At 38.1% G+C, this 21823-nt stretch overlaps 1 protein-coding gene, 1 long non-coding RNA gene and 1 pseudogene across 8 annotated transcripts in view; 1 reads left to right on the forward strand and 2 right to left on the reverse strand.

Annotated features, from left to right (window-relative positions):
• The window catches only part of LOC144312682 (uncharacterized), a 114892-nt gene extending 98776 nt beyond the window's left edge, over nucleotides 1–16116 (reverse strand). For both annotated transcript variants that reach the window (XR_013378230.1, XR_013378222.1), the window contains exon 1: nucleotides 15632–16116. This is a non-coding gene — a long non-coding RNA (uncharacterized LOC144312682). The remainder of the gene's footprint in view (nucleotides 1–15631) is intronic.
• PHACTR2 (phosphatase and actin regulator 2) overlaps nucleotides 1–21823 on the forward strand; it is a 206573-nt gene that overhangs the window by 63061 nt on the left and 121689 nt on the right. The window contains exon 1 of one of the 6 annotated variants that reach the window (XM_077895532.1): nucleotides 15086–15204. The exons of 2 other annotated variants lie outside the window; for them this stretch is intronic. Coding sequence is in view for 3 of the 4 variants with exons in the window: in XM_077895550.1 (XP_077751676.1) it covers nucleotides 15336–15381 (46 nt within the window). In the remaining variant the exon portion in view is untranslated. Of the gene's footprint in view, nucleotides 1–15085; nucleotides 15382–21823 lie in introns of those variants that run through there. 3 more of the 6 variants (XM_077895550.1, XM_077895553.1, XM_077895525.1) reach the window with 3 other exon arrangements.
• Nucleotides 19455–19844, reverse strand: LOC144312659 (NADH dehydrogenase [ubiquinone] 1 alpha subcomplex subunit 5 pseudogene; annotated as a pseudogene).

Here is a 21823-nt window from a genome sequence, read left to right on the forward strand (position 1 = left end):
AAGGATGCCTCTTGGGATCTACAGCTCTGGAAGGGAAGGGAAGGAAGCAGAAATGAGCAGAGGGAGGAGTGAAGCTGTGAAGCAGCCTTCACACCAGCCTCAGCTAATCCCCAGGGGAGCTCCCTGTGATGGCCTCCCTGGGTGCATAGGTGGTTCAGTGGTAGAATTCTTGCCTCGCAATGGAACCTCTGGAGCCAGATGGCCTTTCAGAGTGATCTTAAATTGGGGCACATTCTGCCCAACCCTGTGTCGATCAGACATTGGACATGAACTGCCTCTCAGGAAGAAGGTGGTGTTTTGGGCAAGGCTGTTTCAGCCAAAAAAGTTCTGTCCCTTTCCCTCCCAAAATGGTTGACTGCTGAGAGCTGTCTTCTAGCAGTGCTCCTAGCGGATGGGGAAATAAGTCTGTATCCCTGAGGGGGGTTCTGGCAGCACTTTAAAATGTTTTCTTGTTGAGTAGTATTCCACTGATGGATATACCAAATATATTTTCCCCCTTCTCCTGTTGATGAACATTTGTTCCAGTTTTTGGTTATTATGAATAAAGCTTCTATGAACATTCTTGAACAGTTCTTTTAATGGATATGTGTTTTCACTTCTCCTGGATAAATGCCTGCAAGGAGAATTTCTGAGTCATAGGATAGGTATATGTTTAACTTTATAGAAACTGCCAGACCAAATTTCCAAATTCCAAATTATCATTTTATACTCTGGCCAACAATGTATGAAAATCTAGTTGCTATATATTCTCCCCAACTGGTATGGGCAGTCTTTGTAATTTTAGGAAAGACTTGAAAAGTTTCCTGATCATTTGGATGGAAATGTCAGAAGGGATTTCTGCTTGGGTTAGAGTTTGGACTGGAAAAATTCTGAATTTATGATATACAAAAGACACAATTTCATATAAACTTCCATAGCAAAAAGTCACATTTAAGCTGTTGATTTCAACTCCTCTGTTATTTTGGAGGTGTACTTCTATATCCAAATTTATTTCAAAATTACTTTAAATTCTTAAAGTTCAAGTTGAACTTAAGACCTAACGTCAAGTTAAACCTCCTTAATGGTGAGGTTCTCCTGTATTTGAAAATGAATTATGGTGCACAGTTTTTTCCTAACAGGTTCCTTCAATAAAATACATTTAGATAATGTACTTTAATGTAGCTAATTTTTACTGTTCAGTTACTAACATACAAGGCTATGTTCTAATCAATTCACATGTATTACATCAGTTAATTCTTACAATTGATTCAGATAGATACTATTATTATCACCTCCATTTACAAATGAGGAAATGACAGGGAAATATGGAGCTGCTTCATCCATTCAACAAATATTTATTGATTGCCACCCATATGTAAGGAGAGAAGACTAAACAAAAAAGTCTTTCTTCATGGAGCTTGTATTCTAATAGTAGAAGAGGTGGATAGATAGTGTAAACAATTTCACTCTTGGGTTTTCAGTCCATATTTGTTACTTGGGATAGTAATTAGAAACACAGAATGACATAATGTATACAACTTACATTATTCTATGTTATTATACTATTCTACATTACACAACACAATAGGCATCCAGAACTGGATGTCTAAAAGTTGCAGATAATGGGTCCAGATACTCGTTTGAGGGTCAAGAATGGATCACAGGTCACAGTCCTTAGAGCTTATACTCACTTTGGGCTGTCACTGATTTAAGTGATTTCCTAAGAATTGTTTCTATAGTTAGGGTATGCTTGGTAGAAGTGGGCAATTTAGCTTTGCCAGTATAATAATTTTTTTAACTAATCTCAGTGTCCAATGTGGGGCTTGAACTCATGACCTCAAGATCAAGAGTCACATGCTCCACCAACTAAGCCAGCCTGGTACCCCTCCACTGTAATATTTTTAAATTATTTATGATATAGGTTTATAAAGGCCATATATTTTGATATATAAACTACATTTCTTGGGTTTTTTTTTTTTTTTTTTTTTTTGGAAAAAAAAAGTGTATTTTTCTGGCTCTGGCCCACTCTGAACTCATCAAAAGGGAAAGTATTAGTTAGTTTAACCATCTGGTTTCCTTCCTCAGCTGCTAAGGTCTCTTCTTGATCCCTGCTATGCCTCTCCCTCAATTCAAAGTAAATTTCACATATACTCTCCTTTCTCTAGTTGTCCATTTTTACTGAATAGATATTTCTTTCAAGTAGTTGTATTCCCACCTGTATTATGTATCTCTTGTGGAATAACAATATTACAACAAATTTATCAACTTAATACGTATTATCTTAGTTTTTGTGGTCAGGAGTTAGGGCACAACTCAGTGGAGTCCTCTGCTTAGAGTCTAAGGACCTCACAAACTGCAAGCGTCATCCAGGGTTGTGGTCTCATCTGAGGCTTGACTGGGGAAGGCTATGCTTCCAAGCCCAGGGAGGCTGCTGGCAGCATTCTACTCCTTGCAGAATGCCAGACTGGGAGCATCAGTTTGTTGCTGGCCTTGGGCTGGAAGTTGCCTTTTGCTTCTTGCCTCTCAACCCTCTCTGTATGGCAGCACACAACATGACATTCGCTTCTACAAAGCCAGGAAGAGAGGGTCTCCTCACAAGGCAGACATTATAATCTTACATAACACAAACATAATCCCATACATCCTTGCCATAGTCTATTGATTAGAAGCAAGTCACAGATCCCATTCATTCTCAAGGAAAGGGGCTTACACAGTGTTGTGAATATCAATCAGAGGGCTACCTTAGTATCTCTCCACTACACGCACAGTGTTAAGAAACTTTTCTTTTCTTTTTTTTTTTTTTTAAGATTTATTTATTTAGTTGGGAGAGAGAGAGAGTGCATGCAAGCAGGGGGAGGGGCAAGGAGGAGAGCAGAGCAAACAGACTCCATGCTGAGCACAGAGCTCCATGCAAGGCTCCATCTCACAACCCTGAGATCATGACCTAAACTGAAGCCAAGAGTCAGACATTCTACAGACTGAGCCACCTGGGCACCCCATTAAGAAATATTTCTTGCATTACCTCAGTTAGTCAGATGTTTTATTCCTACAGAGGCAGAGTAAATTAGAACTCTCCCTCCAGTTTGTTAATCTATGTGAAGTGATTTGTGAGTTAATGGACATTTCTGTTCAGCTTTAGCACTGCTGTTTTTCAACCAAATCAATTTTTAACAAATATATATAGGCCAGTAATCTCAAAGGGTAAATTGCAGAGTTTTAACTGGGGACATCAAAAACATAAATGTATGTATTTATTAGATGCATATTAATGTGATTATGATAGTTTTCAGATCCTATGTTTTCTTAGTGAATCAAAAAAACATAAGGACTCATCTGTAAATATTCTATTGACACAATTGCTTATCACTAGGCCTGACAGTAAAGCCCACAGTACTTTTATTACATCTTCAATTTCCTTTTCCTAGTTCCCTGGGTACCCACAGGACTAAATGATTCATTGGTAGAGATTATCTCCCTCCCTCCCTCCCTCCCTCCCTCCCTCCTTCCCTCCCTTCCATCCACCCTCCCTCCTTCTTTCCTTCCTTCCACCTGCCCTTCCTTTCTTCCTTTCTTTTTTCATATATAAAATACATAGCTCCTGAGCACTTACCCATATGCTTACTCTGTACTGGTATTAATAAGACATGGCCTCCAAATGACATTCAGTCCAGTGTAGTAGACAGATGAGGAGAGAGCCTTGAAACAAATTCCATGGGTGAAGTTGCTATAGAAATATATAGATTAAGGTCCCAGACCTTAAATCCCAGAGGATTTAACATCTAAGCCAAAATGCCTTCTAGAACATAAAATATAGGAGAACTGGAGGCCAAATTTCAAGAATCAATCAACCTATGTTGACATAGGAAATAAAAACCAAGGGTGAATGAGCCCTCGAGATAGTAATAAAAGAGGGAGACACACAGAGATTTTAGAATCAAGGCTTTCAGTAAGTTAGATAGAATATGGGATGAAAATAAGCTATGAATTTTTAGTAACTGCAGTGTTGTCAAGCTATGAAAGAAAAGTCTCATTCTGCAGATAGTAATATCAGTTTTCAGAGTATAGTAGCAGGTATTTCTATATTGCCATAAATAATGGAATACAACTAAATATTCATAGTGCTTTTGCATAAAAATGAAAAAGTCTAGATGAAATAGGGTAATATTTAACTTGTAAACAAAGCAAGAATTATCAACTAAAGTCACAGACTCAAATGGGAAATGTATAGTAATGTTGACTGTTTTATTAATAAACGTAGCTGAATATTGTATTCAGCAGTGGTTCAAAGAAATATATCACATATGTTTCATTGGTTCACAAAATAATACTATGTACTGTATATACACACCTACCAAGAAGGAATAGTGAAATCCTGCAGGCTTCATATGGGTTTTGGAATACTTTACAGCAAAACAAAATTCACAGCATTTTCTCCCGTTACATATTTGTCTTTTAAATACAACAATAAAATAATCAGGTAAAATTTGCTTCTATCTTGTATATTGGGCTCTCCCCTCCCCTGTAGAAATTTCCCTTGTGCATTCTCATAAGAAGTTGGGGAATAAAACTGCTTCAATAAAAAAGCCTTATTGCTTGGGAGAAGGGTGTGTAGGTTTAAAATGGCAATATTCCAGGCCCATTTTATATGTCTATTTATTAATTGTGTGATTATATGATTTCTCCCTGAATAAATCTTGTTTTGATAAAAGATTAAAACACCTGCAAGAGATTCTGAACACCTGCAAGGTGCCTCTCCCACCCCACCCCTACCCCTCACCTCTCAGCTTCCATCTTTATCACCTGTTTGGAGGATGTGTCAACTTTCCTTAATTGAGAAGTAATTTGCAGTTAATAAAATCCATTTTATATTATAAAGCCTCTTTAATATGTACAACTTTCCCTAGAAGGTTGTGTTACTTGGAGGCATTTCTTAGATTTAGATTTAAATTGTAATCAAATTAAATATGTTTTTAGGAACCAATCGTACAGAGTTTTTTTTCTGTTTTAAAATACCAGAAGTGGGGTGCCTCCATGGCTTAGTCCATTAAGCATCTGGTTTAGGCTGAGGTCATGATCCCAGTATTCTGGGATCTAGCTCACATGGGGCTCCCTGCTCAGCAGGGAGTCTGCTTCTCCCTTTACACCCCCCCCCCCCACTCATGCACTCACTCTCTCTCTCAAAATAAATAAATAAATCTTTCCAAAAAAATAAAATAAAATACCAGAAGCATGAAAGTAAGGAGCAGCTGAGTTAAGCCTGTTGAATATGAGAAACTATTTTGTGATTCCCTTAAGTTGCTATTTGGAGTTTTAAAGATACCATTGTACTACAAATAAAAAAATATTACAGTAAATAATTTTACTCTAAAGGAAACAAAAATAAGCATAAGATAGGAGTTCATCTGGTTTTAGTTCTAGGATGCTGAGCTATTTAATAATGGAAGTGCTTTAAATAACACTAAAAATGAATCTGAATTTTTCCCTGAATGCAAAACAGTAAGTTTTAAACTCACCTCTCCATAGGGCCCCTGAGTGGCTCAGTTGGTTAAGAGTCTGACTCTTGATTTCTGCGCAGTCATAAACTCAGGGTCATAGGATGGAGCAGCTCCTCCAGCATCTGGCTCCTCACTGGAGTCTGCTTGGGATTCTCTCACTCCCTTTCTCTTTGCCCTCAGCCCCGCTTGCATGTTCTCTCTCTCTCTCTCTCTCTCTCTCTCTCTCTCTCTCGCCTACGTGTACTCTCCCTCCCTCTCAAAAAAAAAGTAAATTCACCTTTCTACTAGTAAATTTCTTCAGCTCTTCTAACTTCCAGGTGGCTCTGTTTTTCATTTTGAATTGTCTTTACCTACATTCCAATTACTTTTTCCATTCAAAAGTGTAGACCATTCATTCTCTCATTGAGTCAGTCCCTGCTTTTCACATGGATGAATGGAGGTATTGAATATACCAAAGCAGTGAATCACCTCTCTTGATTTTTAGTTCTTTTGTTTGCACCCCCTTTTTTATTACCCTTCTTCTCTTTTCTTTTTCTTTTTTTCATCCTCATCAGTTTAATACTTACTTTAATGTGTGAATATATCCTTAAAGCAATCTTCCTGCCGACCAGCCTGCCGGCCTTCCTTCCTTCCTTCCTTCCTTCCTTCAAAATAAATGCAGTTAGGGTTTTAAATATACCTCTAATCACCACATTAACATCATCCCACATGTTCTGTGATACTTTCATTGTTGTGTAGTTCTAAACATTTTATAAGTTACAACTGGATTTCCTTGTTTTTCTTAGGAGTACATTTTTTTTAATTTCCAAAAATACATGGGAGACATTTTTGTTTCTGTTTTTAACTATTTTTCTTATTGATTTATTTGAAATAAATACATCTAATTATGGTCAGAGGTTGTGGATTGTTTAATATGAAGTCTTCAAAAATATTGGGATTTTGTGTATGATCCAGTATTAACTCAGTGTATAGTTGCTATTTCTTGAGTACAGGTCTCTACATACATCTACAGTCAAGCTTGTCAATTGGATTGTTCAAATCCACAACCCTAAAATACTTTGCCTGCCCGATCTTAATACTTTTTGATGATATGTTAAAATCCCTCCATATTATTGCAGGTTTGTCAATTTATCCTTGCAATTCTATTAGTTTTTGCTTTTCATATTTCAAGGTTCTGAGCATAGGGGGGTATACCAGTTAATAATTTGTACATGTATCTTCTTGCTGCTATTTTTATCCTTATATAATAGATCCATCTATTCTATTTATTATTTTGACTTCAATCTTAATTTATCTATTTTAAAAAAGATTTATTTATTTTGGAGAAAGAGCAGGTGTGGCAGGGGAGAGGCAAAGGGAGAGGGAGAAAGAGAATCCTCAAGAAGAGTCCCCACTGTGTATGGAGCCCAACATGGGTGGGCTCAATCCTAGGACTCTGAGATCATAATCTGAACTGAAATCAAGAGTCAGATGCTTAACCAACTAAGCCACCCAGGCACCCCTATCATTAATATTGATATACTAATTTTCCTTTGGTATTTGGTTGGTATGCATTTTTCATACTTTTATGTTCAGCTTTTGCTATTTTGAGTGTATATCCTAAAGTTGGCAGAGAGAGAGAGAAAGAGAGACAGAGAGAGAAAGAACTATAATATTTCTGCTTCTTTCAATCTTTTAGTGTCTGTAGTTAGATAAGTATATTCCTTTCACATTTATTCCAATTACTGATTTGGTCTTGCCTTGACAATCTTAATTTGTATCATCAATTTTACCATGCTGTATTTTCAATTATTTGACTTAGTGAATGTTTATCTGGGTATAGAATTCTAAGTTGACAGTTATTTCTTTGTAACATTAAGAAAATATAATTCTGTTGACTTTCTTTGACTTACTGGGATTCTTTAATTTGACATCTGTCTTGTCCACTTACTACTTTCAAATTTTTTTCTGCATTCTTGACTTTACTAGGATGTGTCTATATTTTTTTTCTTGGTGACACCTAGGATTGTTTTCATCCTCCCCGTGGATGTCTAGTGAACATTTACTAATTGATCTTATAATTTTCCACTCTAAACCCACTCTACTCACTGTTGTCTCATTTTGATTAATGGTAATTTGGTCTTTCCAGTTGCTCATAAAAATTTTGAAGTCATCCTTGCTTCATCTCTTTTCTCTCATGCCCCACATTCAATCAACCCATGAAGAAATTTAGCTCTACCTTAAAATGGATCCAGAATCCAGGTACATTTCCCCATTCCCACTGCTGCCAAACTGGTCTAAGTTGCTGTCATTTCCTTTCTGGATTATTCCTGTAGTAGCTCTCCTGTTCTCTCTGCTTCCAACCTTGTCTCCCCTGTCCTCTAGTTAGAAGCCATAGTGATCTTAAAATATGTCAGATCATGTCACATTGGGGGGGGGGTGTCAAAACTGTTATTGCTTCCCCTTCTCACTCATGGTAAAGCCAAACTCCATGGTCAACTACAAGGTATTACAAGGCTTATAATGCCCTTCTCATCTGCCTTTCCTTTAGTACTCCAGCCACACTGGCCCCTTAATGTTCCTTGAACATATGGCATGCTCTTATCTTTGTATTAACTGGCCTTTGTGCTTGGAATGTCTTTCCTCCAGATAGCCACATGGCTAACTCCATCACCTCCTTTAAGTCTGTGTTCAAATAGCACCTTTACAGTGAGAACTACTCTGATAGTCCCATGCTAATCCAATCTCCTATTCTCTATTTCATAGCACTTTTCATCTCTAAACTGCTATCAAATTTACTGATTTATTGTGTTCATTGCTTATTTTCTGTACTTTCAGTAAATATAAGTTCTACGAGTACAGATATTTTTACTTTGTGTTTAATCTATGTATCAAATATTTAGAACAGGGCCTGGTACAAAGGAAAAGCATAATAAATATTTTCTGGGTGAATGGTGAACCAATAAATAATTCTTATTTATACAGAACTACCATATACATAATATAGGTCTTATGTATTTTCACAGCATAGGAATACAGTAAGATAAAGTTACAACCCAAATGTCAAGTAATTGGTAAATGGTTAAACAAACTTTACTATAGCCATACAATGGAACACTACTCAACAAAAAAGAACAAACAGTGTTACATACAACATTATGAATATCAAAAACATTAAGTGAAAGAAGCCAGTTATAAAAAAAACTACCTATAGTGTTATCCCATTTATATGAAGTTTTAGAAAAGTCAAAACAATAGGGATGGAAAGCAGGTCAGCAGGACAAGATAGAACTCTTGAGGGCTCTCAAAGTTTTCTAAAACTTTATTGTGGTGGTAGTTACACTATATTTTTACTAAAACTCATTGAACTGTTTACATAAAATGAGTAGATTTTAGAGTTTGTAGATTATTCCTCAAAAAGCTGTAAGCAATAAACAAACAAATAAATGCAGTTTAGACTATCCACTTATTATCAAAATTTAATCTTTCTTTGATTTAGGAAGCATGCCACAATCTGGAGACATTTTCAGAATGAATTGCTGATTCTGTGTTGGAAACAAGCAGATTTGTTAATTAATAAAGTTCAGAGCCTTCTCTGTAGCAGCCTGTTATTCATCCTTAACTCTTGGTGGAATAAATCTCTATCATAGTGCTCGCTGTTATAATCATTTACATTTACTTGTAAGTCACAATACCTACCCTCCGCCTATATTAGACCATATATATATATATATATATTCCACACCATGAACTCCTGCCAGAACAGGATCTGCACGTCACTTACTCATGTCCTATACACTACAGATACTGGGCTTATGGGAGGTGCTCAGTAAATGTAATTGAACAAGATAATTATTCGTAGCATGGCATATAAAGGCAAATTTACAGTAATTGACAGACTTGATATTATTTTGCTATGGAGTCTGTATACTATATCAAAATCATACATATAATTCTAGATGAATTTTTTATCCATACTTTAAATTGCTATAATTATAAAGGTAATATAAATGCTTATTCTTTTATTCATCACATATGCATTGAATGCCATCTATGTGCCAGATATTTTGGCAGGTCCTAGGGATGGACATGATGGTTAATAAAACAATGATTTGGGGGCTCCTGGGTGGCTCTGTAGGTTAAGTGTCTGCCTTTGGCTCAGGTCATGATCTTAGCATCCTGGGATCAAGCCCAGTGTCAGGCTCCCTGCTCAATGGGGAGTCTGCTTCTCCCTTTTCCTCTCCCTCTGTCCATCCTCACTGCTTGTGCTGGTGTCTGCTCTCTCTCTCTCTCTCTCTTTCTCTCAGAAAAATAAAATCTTGTAAACAACAACAACAACACCACTAGTGATTTGGACCTTACTTTAAGCAATTATTTTATGTAAATTGGGTAGCAACTATTAAAGATGTCTTTAAGGATTGGTCTCTGTAGATTTTGATCAGTAATTAAAGATTATTAATTTTATAGCAGTAGTCAGAGTCATAGACGCTGCAGATGAGTAATTTATCTTTCTTGCGGAATGAAGTGCAATGAATTACATACTATTTCTCCCGGAGTGGAGAAAATTTGCGGGAAAGGAAATTCCAGCACCATCCCATAAGGTCTTATTTTCCTGGATAAATCTTCCAACTGTCCAACTCAATCACTAAGTAAGCATACGTGAGATACACCACACCCTCTGCAGAGACTCACTCAGGGCAAGGCAGGGGCAAGGTATTTTGATAATCTTAGCTTGAGCAAGAAGTAGAAGGAAAACTCAGGATATAAATAATATAAAATATGAGAACAATAGGAAAGAAAATCCTGTTTTACAGGTTTGTTTCCTGTTCTAATACTTGGGGAATGTGTTTTTCTCTCCTACTGATGTTTCATATAACTAGAATGCCCAAAGTTGTAATTCTTTTCTTAACCAAAATTCTCCTTCGTCTGTTTATACTATCATGGTAAAACTACAGTCTCTCAGAAGTGTCCAAATAAAAGGCATAGGGAGCATTTGGTTGCAATGCTATAGAATAACATTTTTAAAAAGTAACCACTAGTTACATATATGGAATTTCAACTGAAATTATAAGATCCAGTAAAACTCATATTTGCATTTTAGTAATTATATTTTTCTAAATAAGCTTCATTTCACAAAATGTAGCCAAGTTTTGGAGTAGTACAAAGTTTTAAAAAACCTGGCAGATATTATACTAAAAAAGCACTTTAGTACTTAAAAATGTTTGCTAATGTATTAGCTTTTAGTTTCTGAGTTATGTTTTTTTTTTTGAGTTATGTATTCTTTTACATGGTTTTTAGAACCTTTTGTGTTAAAATTGCCTTCTAACTTTAAAAATTGCCCTCTAGTGTGCTTGTCTCGGAGATATATATACTAAAAAAATAAAAATAAAAAATATTGCCCTCTAGCACCTCCATCAGCAGAACAGAGAAGACAGTTTTCTGTTTTTAATAAATCTGACAATGGTAAATAGAGTAATTGGCTAAAATAATGGTTTTAGATGACCTGTGAATTTCTGTTATTTCTTCTAACCATTGTATCTAGAAAACTAATACACTGGAAACAAAAATCCTATTTGGGAAATTACTCAGTTTTAATCACTAAGTTTCATTTCCTTCCCTCTAAGGGTTTTTCTTTGACTGTAATTCCCCTTGGTCAGGGAAATGTCTGTGATTCACCGAATTTCCACGGCCAAGTCCAGGAATAAAGGTGCCAATTAAGAGAATCTTCATTTACCTGTTCCTGGCCACCACCAGCCACATTGCTTCCTGGGCCACCGCTGTTCTGACCAGCCATCTCTTCTGCTGGGAGTCTGCCTACCTCTTCTTCCTATTCAACTGCTGGTGTCTCAAAATGAGTCTTGCAGCATCTGGCCAAAGCAGAACCGCCCCCCCCCCCCCAGGATGTGTACTCATGGCACTTGTGCTCTGAGGGAGAAAGACCTCACTCTTCTCTTCCAAGCTTAGATATGGCCACTTAGAAAAACCTGGCAGTCACCTAAAGGATAGGATTTGGTAGCGGTGACTCTTCTAATTATACAGCATCTTCTCTAGCCACCAAATTATGTGTCTACAATTTGGACTTTGACCTAGTAGGTACAGACTTTTCCACAAATGGATGGCTAAAGTTTAGATTACTTTTATTTTATCTAGTAGATCTAGTGATCTTCATCCACCAGGGCTGCAAATATAACTTTGGGTACCACAGGTAGGAGAGCTTCATAACTCCAAATCAGACCAGTGAAATCTGTGTGATAAGGTAAGATGCTTGAAAACCTCAATATGGGCATATAACCTCTTTGTCAAAAGGCAAACCAGATTCAGTAAGGGGAAATTCTATTTAACTCATGCACTCAGTTTAACTTCTTTCTGGGAATACACAAATCTTTCAGGAATTGAAAGATATTTAAGACTGTAGGGTGGAAAAATCAGTAGATGGCATCCTTCTATATTTTTAGGAAAGCTTAACATAGACTATTCCTCAATTTCAGTCATGGTACGATCTGATGACAGCATATTATAAAGGATGAAAGTAGTGGTATGCTGAAGGCAGCTCATATAAGCCAGTTGTTAAATTTCCAGGAATTTTGCAAACCAGTTGACATAAATTTTGCAAGCCAGTCGACTGCTTGTTGAATTGGCCATTGTAGGAGTATTTATCTTAGGAAATTGGCAAATACTATGTACAAGTCACAAATCAGTCTTGTTTCCCACCCCTAGACAAACCCCAGTGTTGAGTATTTACTAGGATACCACTGGATAAGAGTTTGGTTTAGAAATACAGACCAAAGAGCAGGACCAATGGGGTAAATGCTGAGGAATTATAAATAGACGGCTTTTTCAGAGTTAGATGTTGGCACTAACCTTATTTAGCATTTTTATAAACTCCCTGGAGGGATGCCTGGGTGGCTCAGTCGGTTAAGCATCTCTCTCAGTTTAAGTCATGATCCCAGGGTCCTGGGATCAAACCCCATATCTGGCTCTCTGCTCAGTGGGGAGTCAGCTTCTCCTCCCTCTGCCCTTTCCACTGTTCTTGAGTACTCTCTCTGTCTCTCAAATAAATAAATGTAATCTTAAAAAACAAAAAAAACAAAAAAAACAAAAAAACAACCTCCCTGGAAAGAGGCAATATGCAGAGAAATGTCCGTGTTTTTCCGATGACATTAAATGCTACCACAGTTAAACTATAAACTATAGGATTAACACCCAGAGCCCTTACTAATATTGTAAATTGGCTGAATAATAGATTATCTCTGTAAGGAAAGGAAAAGGCAATTTGGGGGGAAATTATCTTAAAATACTCGTCAGATGATAAATTCTAACCTTTACATGATGACTATAAATGGCATTCATGGATTTCTGTAGATTTTTTCTATGTTCATTAGTATAATTTGTTAGCCGTGATAAATAGACAACAAAGTAGCATAACTGTCGCACCCTTATAAAGAAACCTGGATGTACACTTATTACAGTTTTGGTTGACATGTTTCAAGGATAATGTAATGGAACTGGAAAAGTTTTAGAGAAAAGTGTGTAACCTGATCGGGGGATTACAGGAATCTCAGATGAGGCTCAGATTATATTAACTAGCAAATCCTGAAAGGTTTTGAATAAGGTAAATATAGATGGATTTAGCAAATCCTGAAAGAACAGAACTACAGAGTACTACCCCTTTGATGTTTCAAATAAGAATTTGTAGAATAGAAATACATTATAATTTCTCTAGGAAAAGAAGTAATGATAGCAAAAATAGCCTCAAGTTTAACCTTTGTCAATGAAAAAAAATCATTAAATTTACATAACTTTTGAATATTTATTTATTTATTTATTTATTTATTTATTTATTTATTTATTTATGTGAGAGTGAGCACAAGCACAGGTGGGGCAGAAGGAGAGAGAGAGAGAATTTGAAGCCCACTCCGTGTGAGCGCAGGAGCCCAGTTCAGGGCTGGATCTCACCACCCTCAGATCACAAAACCGAGAGTCCCACGCTTATCTGACTGAGTCACCCAGGCCCCCGGACATTAATGTGTTTTTAATATGCAAAATTTACTGTATGTTTCTTATGATGAATGACCCCCCCCTTATCAGTTAGGCTTGATCAATGGAAGGAAGAATGTGAAGTTCTCTCCTCTCAATTTAAGTTGAGAAAACACTTAACTTGCATTTTTGTTGTTGTTTTAAGGGAAAATTCATTAGCATAAGAAAGAGCCATTATAATTGCTTACTCTCACTGATGAGTCCCCAGGTGGGATGTGTTCCCAAAATACAACAGGTTTGCCCTTTATAAAAGAAATGTAGTTGACTGATTTTGTTGTCCTAATTAGAACTCACATCTTGGTCAATCTTCAATTTCATAAAAAAAAAAAAAAAAAAAATCAGGTTTCTTAAAAATGAATTAGGCAAAGGGAAGTAGATAACTGATCACACTATTCTAGGGGGAAAAAGTCTTCACAATAGATGGTAGACTATTTGGGTGTGAACAAAATAGGGCAACTTACATAATTATGATGAAACAGACAAGCATATGTCTTTCAAAAACTAAAGCAAGACTGTGTATGATCTTAATATTACAGAAAAAAATTTCATGCTTAGGGTATTAAATAACTATTATTTTATAATACATATAATGTTATAAATGTATTATAAGATACATATAATGTTATATGTATTATGTAGTTTAGAGTGGAATGTCTAGGATAATCTAAAAAGTGAAAGCTGTGGCAAGGGACCTAAATATATTGCGGTTATTATTTTTTTACTTTCTAATGAAATATATACATTCAGAAAAATGCACAAATCATAGTACAGAGCTCAGTGAAATTTCATAAAGTGAACACATTTATGTGACTACTACCCAGTCTTACGCACTATGATAGATATAGTGCACTACATATACATATAGATTACTCATCAATTGTAAATACCAAGAGTATTTATCTGTATACATGTTTTTAATAAGTCTGGGGTTGAGATTTGCTTATGGGAGGATTTAATTCAACTTCTGCGGAATGTTCGCTTCTAGAACAAATTACCGATTGTTTTTGTTCTCACCTTTTTGTATATTTTAAACACCTTGACCACAAGGTTTCAGAGATTTCACAGTGATTCTTTTCAAACACAGGAGTAGTGAGCTTTCCTGGAGTTTAGGTGGTGGAGAGCAAGGCCTGTCCTTTGCTGATCCCACGCACAGATCCATCTTTTTCAGATTTATTGTTCAACATACCTGAGGACCCTAACTCTTTTTTTTTTTTTTTTTTTTTTTTACTGTTTGTTAAAAGGAAGATAGTTTTTAAAGCGAGGAAAGCCCCACAGCCCACAGAGAGCTTCAAGTGCTGCAGTACTGCCAAGAGAACGTGAGGAAGAAATCAACTTTAAAGAACACATTTTGTTAAATTAAGTACCGTGACTAAGTACTTTAATTCCTTTTCTTGGAGCCCTAAAGGATCCTTTGACATTGAACCTTTTAAGTTGAGCGGGAGTCGCCTGAAGTCTCTACTACCCCGGGTGGTGGTGGGCGGGGGTGCCGCGGGCCCGCTGGGCCTCTCCCCGCCGCACCACTCAGACCCCTGCCCCCTTCCCCGTCCTCCCCTCCCCTCCCCTCGCCCTCCCCTCCCCTCGCCCTCCCCCTCCCTCCTCCCCCGTGACCCTTGACCCCAGCTAATCTGCATAGAGGAATGACAGGCATCCGCCGGGCAGGATCCGCCTCGCCGGCCGCGGCCGGCCGGGCTGGGAGACCCGCGCCGGGGAGAAGGTGAGGGCACCGGGCGGGCGGCTCCGCGCAGCCCGGGCAATGCGCGCTTGGAGCCCTGCCTGCGCGCGGACCGATGCCCGAAGGACCGGAGGAGCCGCGTGATCGCCAGACCCGGCCCCGAGGCCCGGGCCATGGGCCAGACCTCGGTGTCCACGCTGTCCCCGCAGCCCAGCAGCGGTGAGTCCGGGGCGCACGGGGCGCCCCCGCCGCGCGGGCGCCGGGCTTGCTCGGGGCCGCCGGGCCTGCGGCCGCCGGGCTGCGCGGGCTGCGCGGGCTGCGGCGGGCTCGGTGGGCTCCTCCGCGGGCTCCGCGGGCTCCGTGGGCTCGGCCCGACCCGCCGGGCCCCGGGACAAAGCCGAGAGGTAGCGCGGCCCGGACTCTTTGTCGCGGAGACGTGGAATGCGCCCTGGGACGCAGCCGACTTTACCTTAAAGGCACAGGCTCCATTTTCCCGAGCGAGGTGCCTCGCCCGGGCGTTTTCTGTGAATTTCCTCCGAGCGAGCCTGAAAGTTACGGGAAACGCCGTTTGCGTCTTGCGGTGTTTTTAAAACGCGAAAACTTAAGAGAGCGCGGTAAACGTGCCAGCAGGCTTTTCTGTATTGACGCTTTGGCTTCCGAACAGACTAGAGCTGAATCCTTTCAAGCCTGTCAACTGATTGATGGTTTGTTTTCGGAGTAGAAGTGCTGAGCGCTTTCTCTTATCCTGGCCGAAGTCTGAGTACTTAGGAACTCACTTTTGAAAGGCAAAGGCTTGACCGTTTCAAACGATAATTGAGGCTGCGCACCGGCGCTCCCAGGCTGCGGGGGGCGGCCCCGGCCAGCTCGGGCCTCCGGGGCTAACACTCGCTTCGTGGAATCGTGCGTGACGTGCCCGAGTTGCAGCGCTCTGCCTTAAAAGTTTGTTTTTTTCCATTTTCTTTGAGAAAGGGGAAGGAAGGTACGCCTGGCATTTCTCCAGCGGGCGAGGGATAAACAACTTTTTGGTGGCGTTCCTTGTGATTGGATAATGAAATGAATTTAAAAGGTCCTATTTTGATATTTTTCCATCAACCTTTAAAACACACACACACACACACACACACACACCCAAACCTCAAAGGGGCCATTTACGTTATTCCTTGAGATATCTGATACACTTTTTAAATTGTGTAAACATTAACAGGATCTTGCTGAAAGGAAGTGACAGGGCACAGATGAAGGTTTTTTTTTTTAATCAGCTCCAGGATGTCTCCCAACTAGATAGCCTTCTATCATTCCAGCTTCCCCCCCCACATGGGTTGGTTTGTACTGCAGAGCTTCACACCCTAAAAAATCAGAAGCTTTGCTGGGGCTTATGTTAATGCCCACAAAAGAAAAACCTATGAAGAAGAAAAATCAGAATCCCAAATAAGATCACACCTTCCCTGCCTGTTGATGACAGGGTTGTACAGTGCCCCCAGAACATCAGAGACTTCATATTGATGGCTTTTGGGGATGGGATGGGGGGCGGGGGAAGATGACTTTAGTAAACTCTCTTGTGCAAGTGAAGCTTAGTTTCCTTTGTCTTAGTTTATTTATTTATTTTTCCTTTGTCTTAGTTTAAAGCAGAGTGACTTTTTTTTTCATTTTAAGGAAGAGTTGATATTTTAAATTTCTGCACTAGTAAAGCATAGAATTAAATCGGTACTTGAATACAACAGGTATAAAGTACTGCCCTGAACTTAGTTCTTTTGCTGCAAAATATTGTGAGGGTTAATATTAGAAAGGTGAATTTTGCCTTTACGGAAAGCAAGGAATATTATCACATAGATGATCACTAAGAAGCGGAGCAGACTCTTCCAATATGACTGTCCTAGCCGTTACCCAGTACAGCAAAAAATACCCAGGTTGCTATAATTCCCAATAAAATGACTAATCACGTTGAGATATTGTGCAGCTGATTTATACAAAAGGTAATTTAAACAAAAAGTTATGCTTAACCATAAAAGATACTTGATTTGGGCTTTTGTAAAATAATCATTATAGGCCGCAAGTTAACTTGCTTTTCACTCTCTTGATTTTAGGCTCTTTTGAACTTTTCAGCTTAGGGCTGTATCTATTTCTCCAGGTTTTAGGAATACTATTAATCATTATTTCTGAAAACATGCAGTTAGAGCCATTATTTCTGTTTCTTTTTTTAAACAATTGACATATGATTAACATACCATGAAATTCTGCTCACTGAAAATGTACAATTCGTTATTTGTTAGTGTATTCACAGTGTTGTACAACCATCAATCTCTTTTCCCAGCTTACTCAGCCCTAATGAACCACTAATCTACTTTCTGTCTCTGTAGATTTGCTTATTCTGAATGTTTTGTATGAGTGGAATTACCAAATGCCCTCTTGTGATTGACTTCTTTCACGTGGCATAATGTTATCAAGGGTCATCCGTGTATGAATACTTCATTTCTTTTCATTGCCAGCTAGCACTCCACTGTATGGATGTACCACATTTTACCTATGTTTTGGTTCTGTGAATAGTGCTGCCATGAGCTTCGTGTACAAGTTATTGGTGAACATATGTTTTCATTTCTCTTTGGCATATTTCTAGGGGTGGAATTGCTGGGTCACATGGTAACTGTATGTTTATGTTGTGTTTTAAGGAAGCGCCAAGTAGTTTTCCAAAGCAGCTATTACCAGTTTACATTCTCTTCAGCAATGTACGAAGGTTCCAATCTCTCCATGTCCTTGCCAATACTTGTTATTTATCTTTGTGATTATAGCCATCCTGGTAAATGTGAAGTTGTATCTCATTGTGGTTTTGATTTGCATTTTCCTAATTACTAATGACATTAAACATCTTTTCATGTACATGTTGGCCATCTGTATGTCTTCTTTGGAAAAATGTCAATTTGGATCCTTTGCCCAATTTTAACTGGATAATTTGACTTTCTGTTATTGGAATAAAAGAATTCTTTATGTACTAGAGATAAGTCATTACCAGATATGTGATTTACAAATACTTTCTCCCATTCCGGTTGTCTTTTCACTTTCTTGATATGGTTTGCAATTCAGAATTTTGAAATTTTGATTTATTTCCATTTTTTTTCTTTGTATTTTTGGAGTTATAGATGAGAAACCATTGCCTAACCAATGTCAAGAAGGTTTACACCTGAGTTTTCTTCTAAGAGTTTTATAATTTTAGCTCTTACATTTAGGGCTATGATACATGTCAAGTTAATTTTTGTGTGTGGTGTGTTGTAGGGTTCCAATTTCATTCTTTTCCATGTGGATATCTAGTTGTCCTGCACCATTTTTTGAAAAAGATTATTCTTTCCCTATTCATTTGTGTTGGCACCTTGTCAAAAATCAATTGACAGTATACGTAGTAAGGGCTTATTTCTGAACACTTCTGTCACGTTGATCTGTATGTTTATTAATATGCCACACTGTATAGATTACTGTAGCTTTGTAGTAAGTCTTGAAACAGAAGAGTATGTCTTATTTATTCTTTAAAAAAATTTTTTTTTGTTTTTTAAAGACTTTATTTTGAAGTAATCTCTACACTGAACATGGGGCTCGAACTCACAACCCTGAGATCAAGAGTTGTGTGCTCTACCAACTGAGCCAGCCAACTGCCCTAACTTTGTTCTTCTTTTGCCAGATTCTGTTTGCTATTCTAGTCCCCTTGGATTTTGAATGAATCAGTTGTCTTGTCAGTTTCTGCAAAAAAGCCAGCTGGAACTTTGGTAGGGATTGTATTGAATAACACTGTTCTCTTAACAATATGAAGTCTTAAAAACAATATGAAGTCTTTCAATCTGTAAACACTAATGCTTTTACATTTGTTTAGATCATCTATGATTTCTTTCCACAATATTTTGTAGTTTTCAATGTATAAGTGTTGGTGTTTCTTTGTTAAATTTATCCATATATATTTTATTATTTTTGATGCTATAATAAATGAAATTTTATTCTTATTTCATTTTCAGAATGTTACTTGCCGGCATATAGATATACAAAAATAAATTTTTGTGTGTTGATCTTATACCCTGAAAACTTGTGGAATTCATTTTTTTAGTCCCAATAGCTTTTCAGTGTATTCCTTAGGCTTTCTACATACAAGATCTATATACAAAGTCAGGTGCAAATAGATATAATTTTACTTCTTGTTTTCCAGTCTGAATGTCTTTTATCTCTTTTCCTTGCCTAATTGCCTTCACCCATTATACACTATCATGTTGAAAATGGAAGTAGCAAGAGTGAACTTTTTTTAAAAAATGTAACAGAACATTTAATTACATCAGTTTCCTATCAACACACTAGTCATTTAATGATGATTATGTTGGCCATTTCCATTGGTGAGCAGGGGGCTCTTCTACTAAAAGCTCCCATGATTTCCACTGTATCATTTTTCTTGCCAGACTTCAGCCTGAAGAATCACCTCTTCTAGTTGGCCACCCCGAAGTTGGTCTTCTAATTTCTTAACATCTGGTTCTGCTTTAGCCATACTCAGCTTCTCATTTGTAATCTATTCTGTATACTTTCTCTATGCTGCATTTTTAGGAATTTGCTCAAGAACATTAAGAATCTTTGTGTACAGTATTCTTAGCCTCTTGTGTGACTCACATAACGGCCAGACCCACAAGGCTGGTGGTCTTCTTCAGCAAAGCTGCCATGACAGAGCCCAAGAGTGAATGTTCTTGGCTTCTCCCTGAGAAGGGGGAAAGCAATCAGTTTTTACCATTTACTGTCATATTAGCTGTGGGTTTTGCAGTGATGCTGTTTATCAAAAAGTTCCCTTCTGTTCCTAGTTTGTGAGCATCTTTATCATTCAAGAGTCAAAGGCTTTTCCCCCCTCTGTTGAGATACTCATATGGCTTTTTGTCCTTCATTCTATTAATATGGCATAGTACATTAATTGATTTTTAGATGTTAAACCAAGTTTGCATTCCTGGGATAAAGCTCATGTGGGTATGGTGTATAATTCTTTATAAGTGTTGCTGGATTTGGTTTGCCAGTATTAGATCCATTATTTCTAAGTGCAGGCTCAACAGGTATGTCTCTAAATAGGGTGGCTTTGGTACCCTCTGGCCTCATACCCTAGAAGCATTGAGACTTCAGTATTCCCCTTGCCAACTACTACGAGGCATGGCAGATTGGACACAAATGTTTGTTGAGGGGTGCCTGGGGGGCTCAGCAGTTGACTTAGGTCGTGATCCCAGAGTCCTGGGATTGAGTCCTGCATCAAGCTCCCTGCGGGGAGCCTACCTCTCCCTCTGGCATGTCTGCCTCTCTCTCTCTCTTTCTCTCTCTCTCTCTCTCTCTGTCTCTCATGAAAAAATAAATAAAATCTTTTTTTAAAAAAATTTGTTAAAAAAAAAAATAAATAAAAAAAAAATAAAATAAAAAAATTTGTTGAATATATCAATGAATCACCAAATATTCTCAATGAACAGCCTGATCACTTTAAGCCAATGACCATATGAATGAGAGTTATATTTGTTTTTTACCTCAAGGATTGTTACTCTGGCTTTGTTGTCTTAAGGGTGGTATCTAAGTCTAGTAACTATTTCTTCTGTCTTCTTCAGTACCATCTCCCCCACTGTGTCACACAGACCAACTCTTGGCAGCTTCGCCTCAGCCCTTGAGTTAAAAGAGCAGAGAAAGCCACTCTTTAATTTTTAGAAAATGAAGGAACAAGTGAATAAGTGAATAAAGTATTCAGCATCACACCTAGGCCATGATAGAACGTCTGTCTATCCATGTTGTTGGGTTTTCATATTTTGGTCAGGGCCCAGGTCCTGCCCAGAATATTTATCCATTTCTATGTAAACCTGGTGTAAGAAGAAATCATGAAAGCAAAAATATATAGAGTTTATTTTCCTTTATGAAAATAACATGCACATGATCAGAAGTAAAACTTTAGAAGACAATTCAGGCTAAAAGTAAGTTTTTCTCCCTCCCAGAACCCCAGTCTCTTCCCAATTATAACCCAGAATGAGCAACTTTTTTGTTTTCATTTCAGAAAGTTTTCATTCAAGTATGTATCTTTATCAAAACACCAGCAAGACATTTTATATAGTTATTGCTCTGGTGTTTAAGTTTTTTGTGTACTACAACTACAAATATCTGTATTGATATTTTTAATCCTATAAATAAGCAATTCTATAATATGTAGATATAATTTTTAGAAGAACTCTATTCTTATATTTTGTGTTTGTATTTTTTAAAAAGATTTCATTTATTTATTTGAGAGAGAGAGAGCACAGCTGGGTGAGGGGCAGAGGGGGCAGCAGGCTACCTGCTGAGCAGGGAGCCCAGTGTGGGGCTCGATCCCAGGACTCCAGGATCATGACCCGAGCCGAAGGCAGATGCTTAACTGACTGAGCCACCCAGCCACCCCTATGTACTTATCTATCTATCTATCTATCTATCTATCTATCTATCTATCTATAGAAAGAAGCAGGAGGGCAAAGAGGGAGAGAGAGAAAATCTCAAGCAAACTCCCTACTGAGCACAGAGCCCCACACGGGGCTCGATCCCATGACCCTGAGATCATGACCTGGCACCCAGGTGCCCCACATTTGTATTTTTATATTATATCAGGGTTCTTTTGTGTGCATGCTATTACGAAAAATGCTGAAATGAACATCTT

This window comes from Canis aureus, chromosome 1 (genome assembly GCF_053574225.1).
Source record: "Canis aureus isolate CA01 chromosome 1, VMU_Caureus_v.1.0, whole genome shotgun sequence".
NCBI classification, from domain to species: domain Eukaryota; kingdom Metazoa; phylum Chordata; class Mammalia; order Carnivora; family Canidae; genus Canis; species Canis aureus.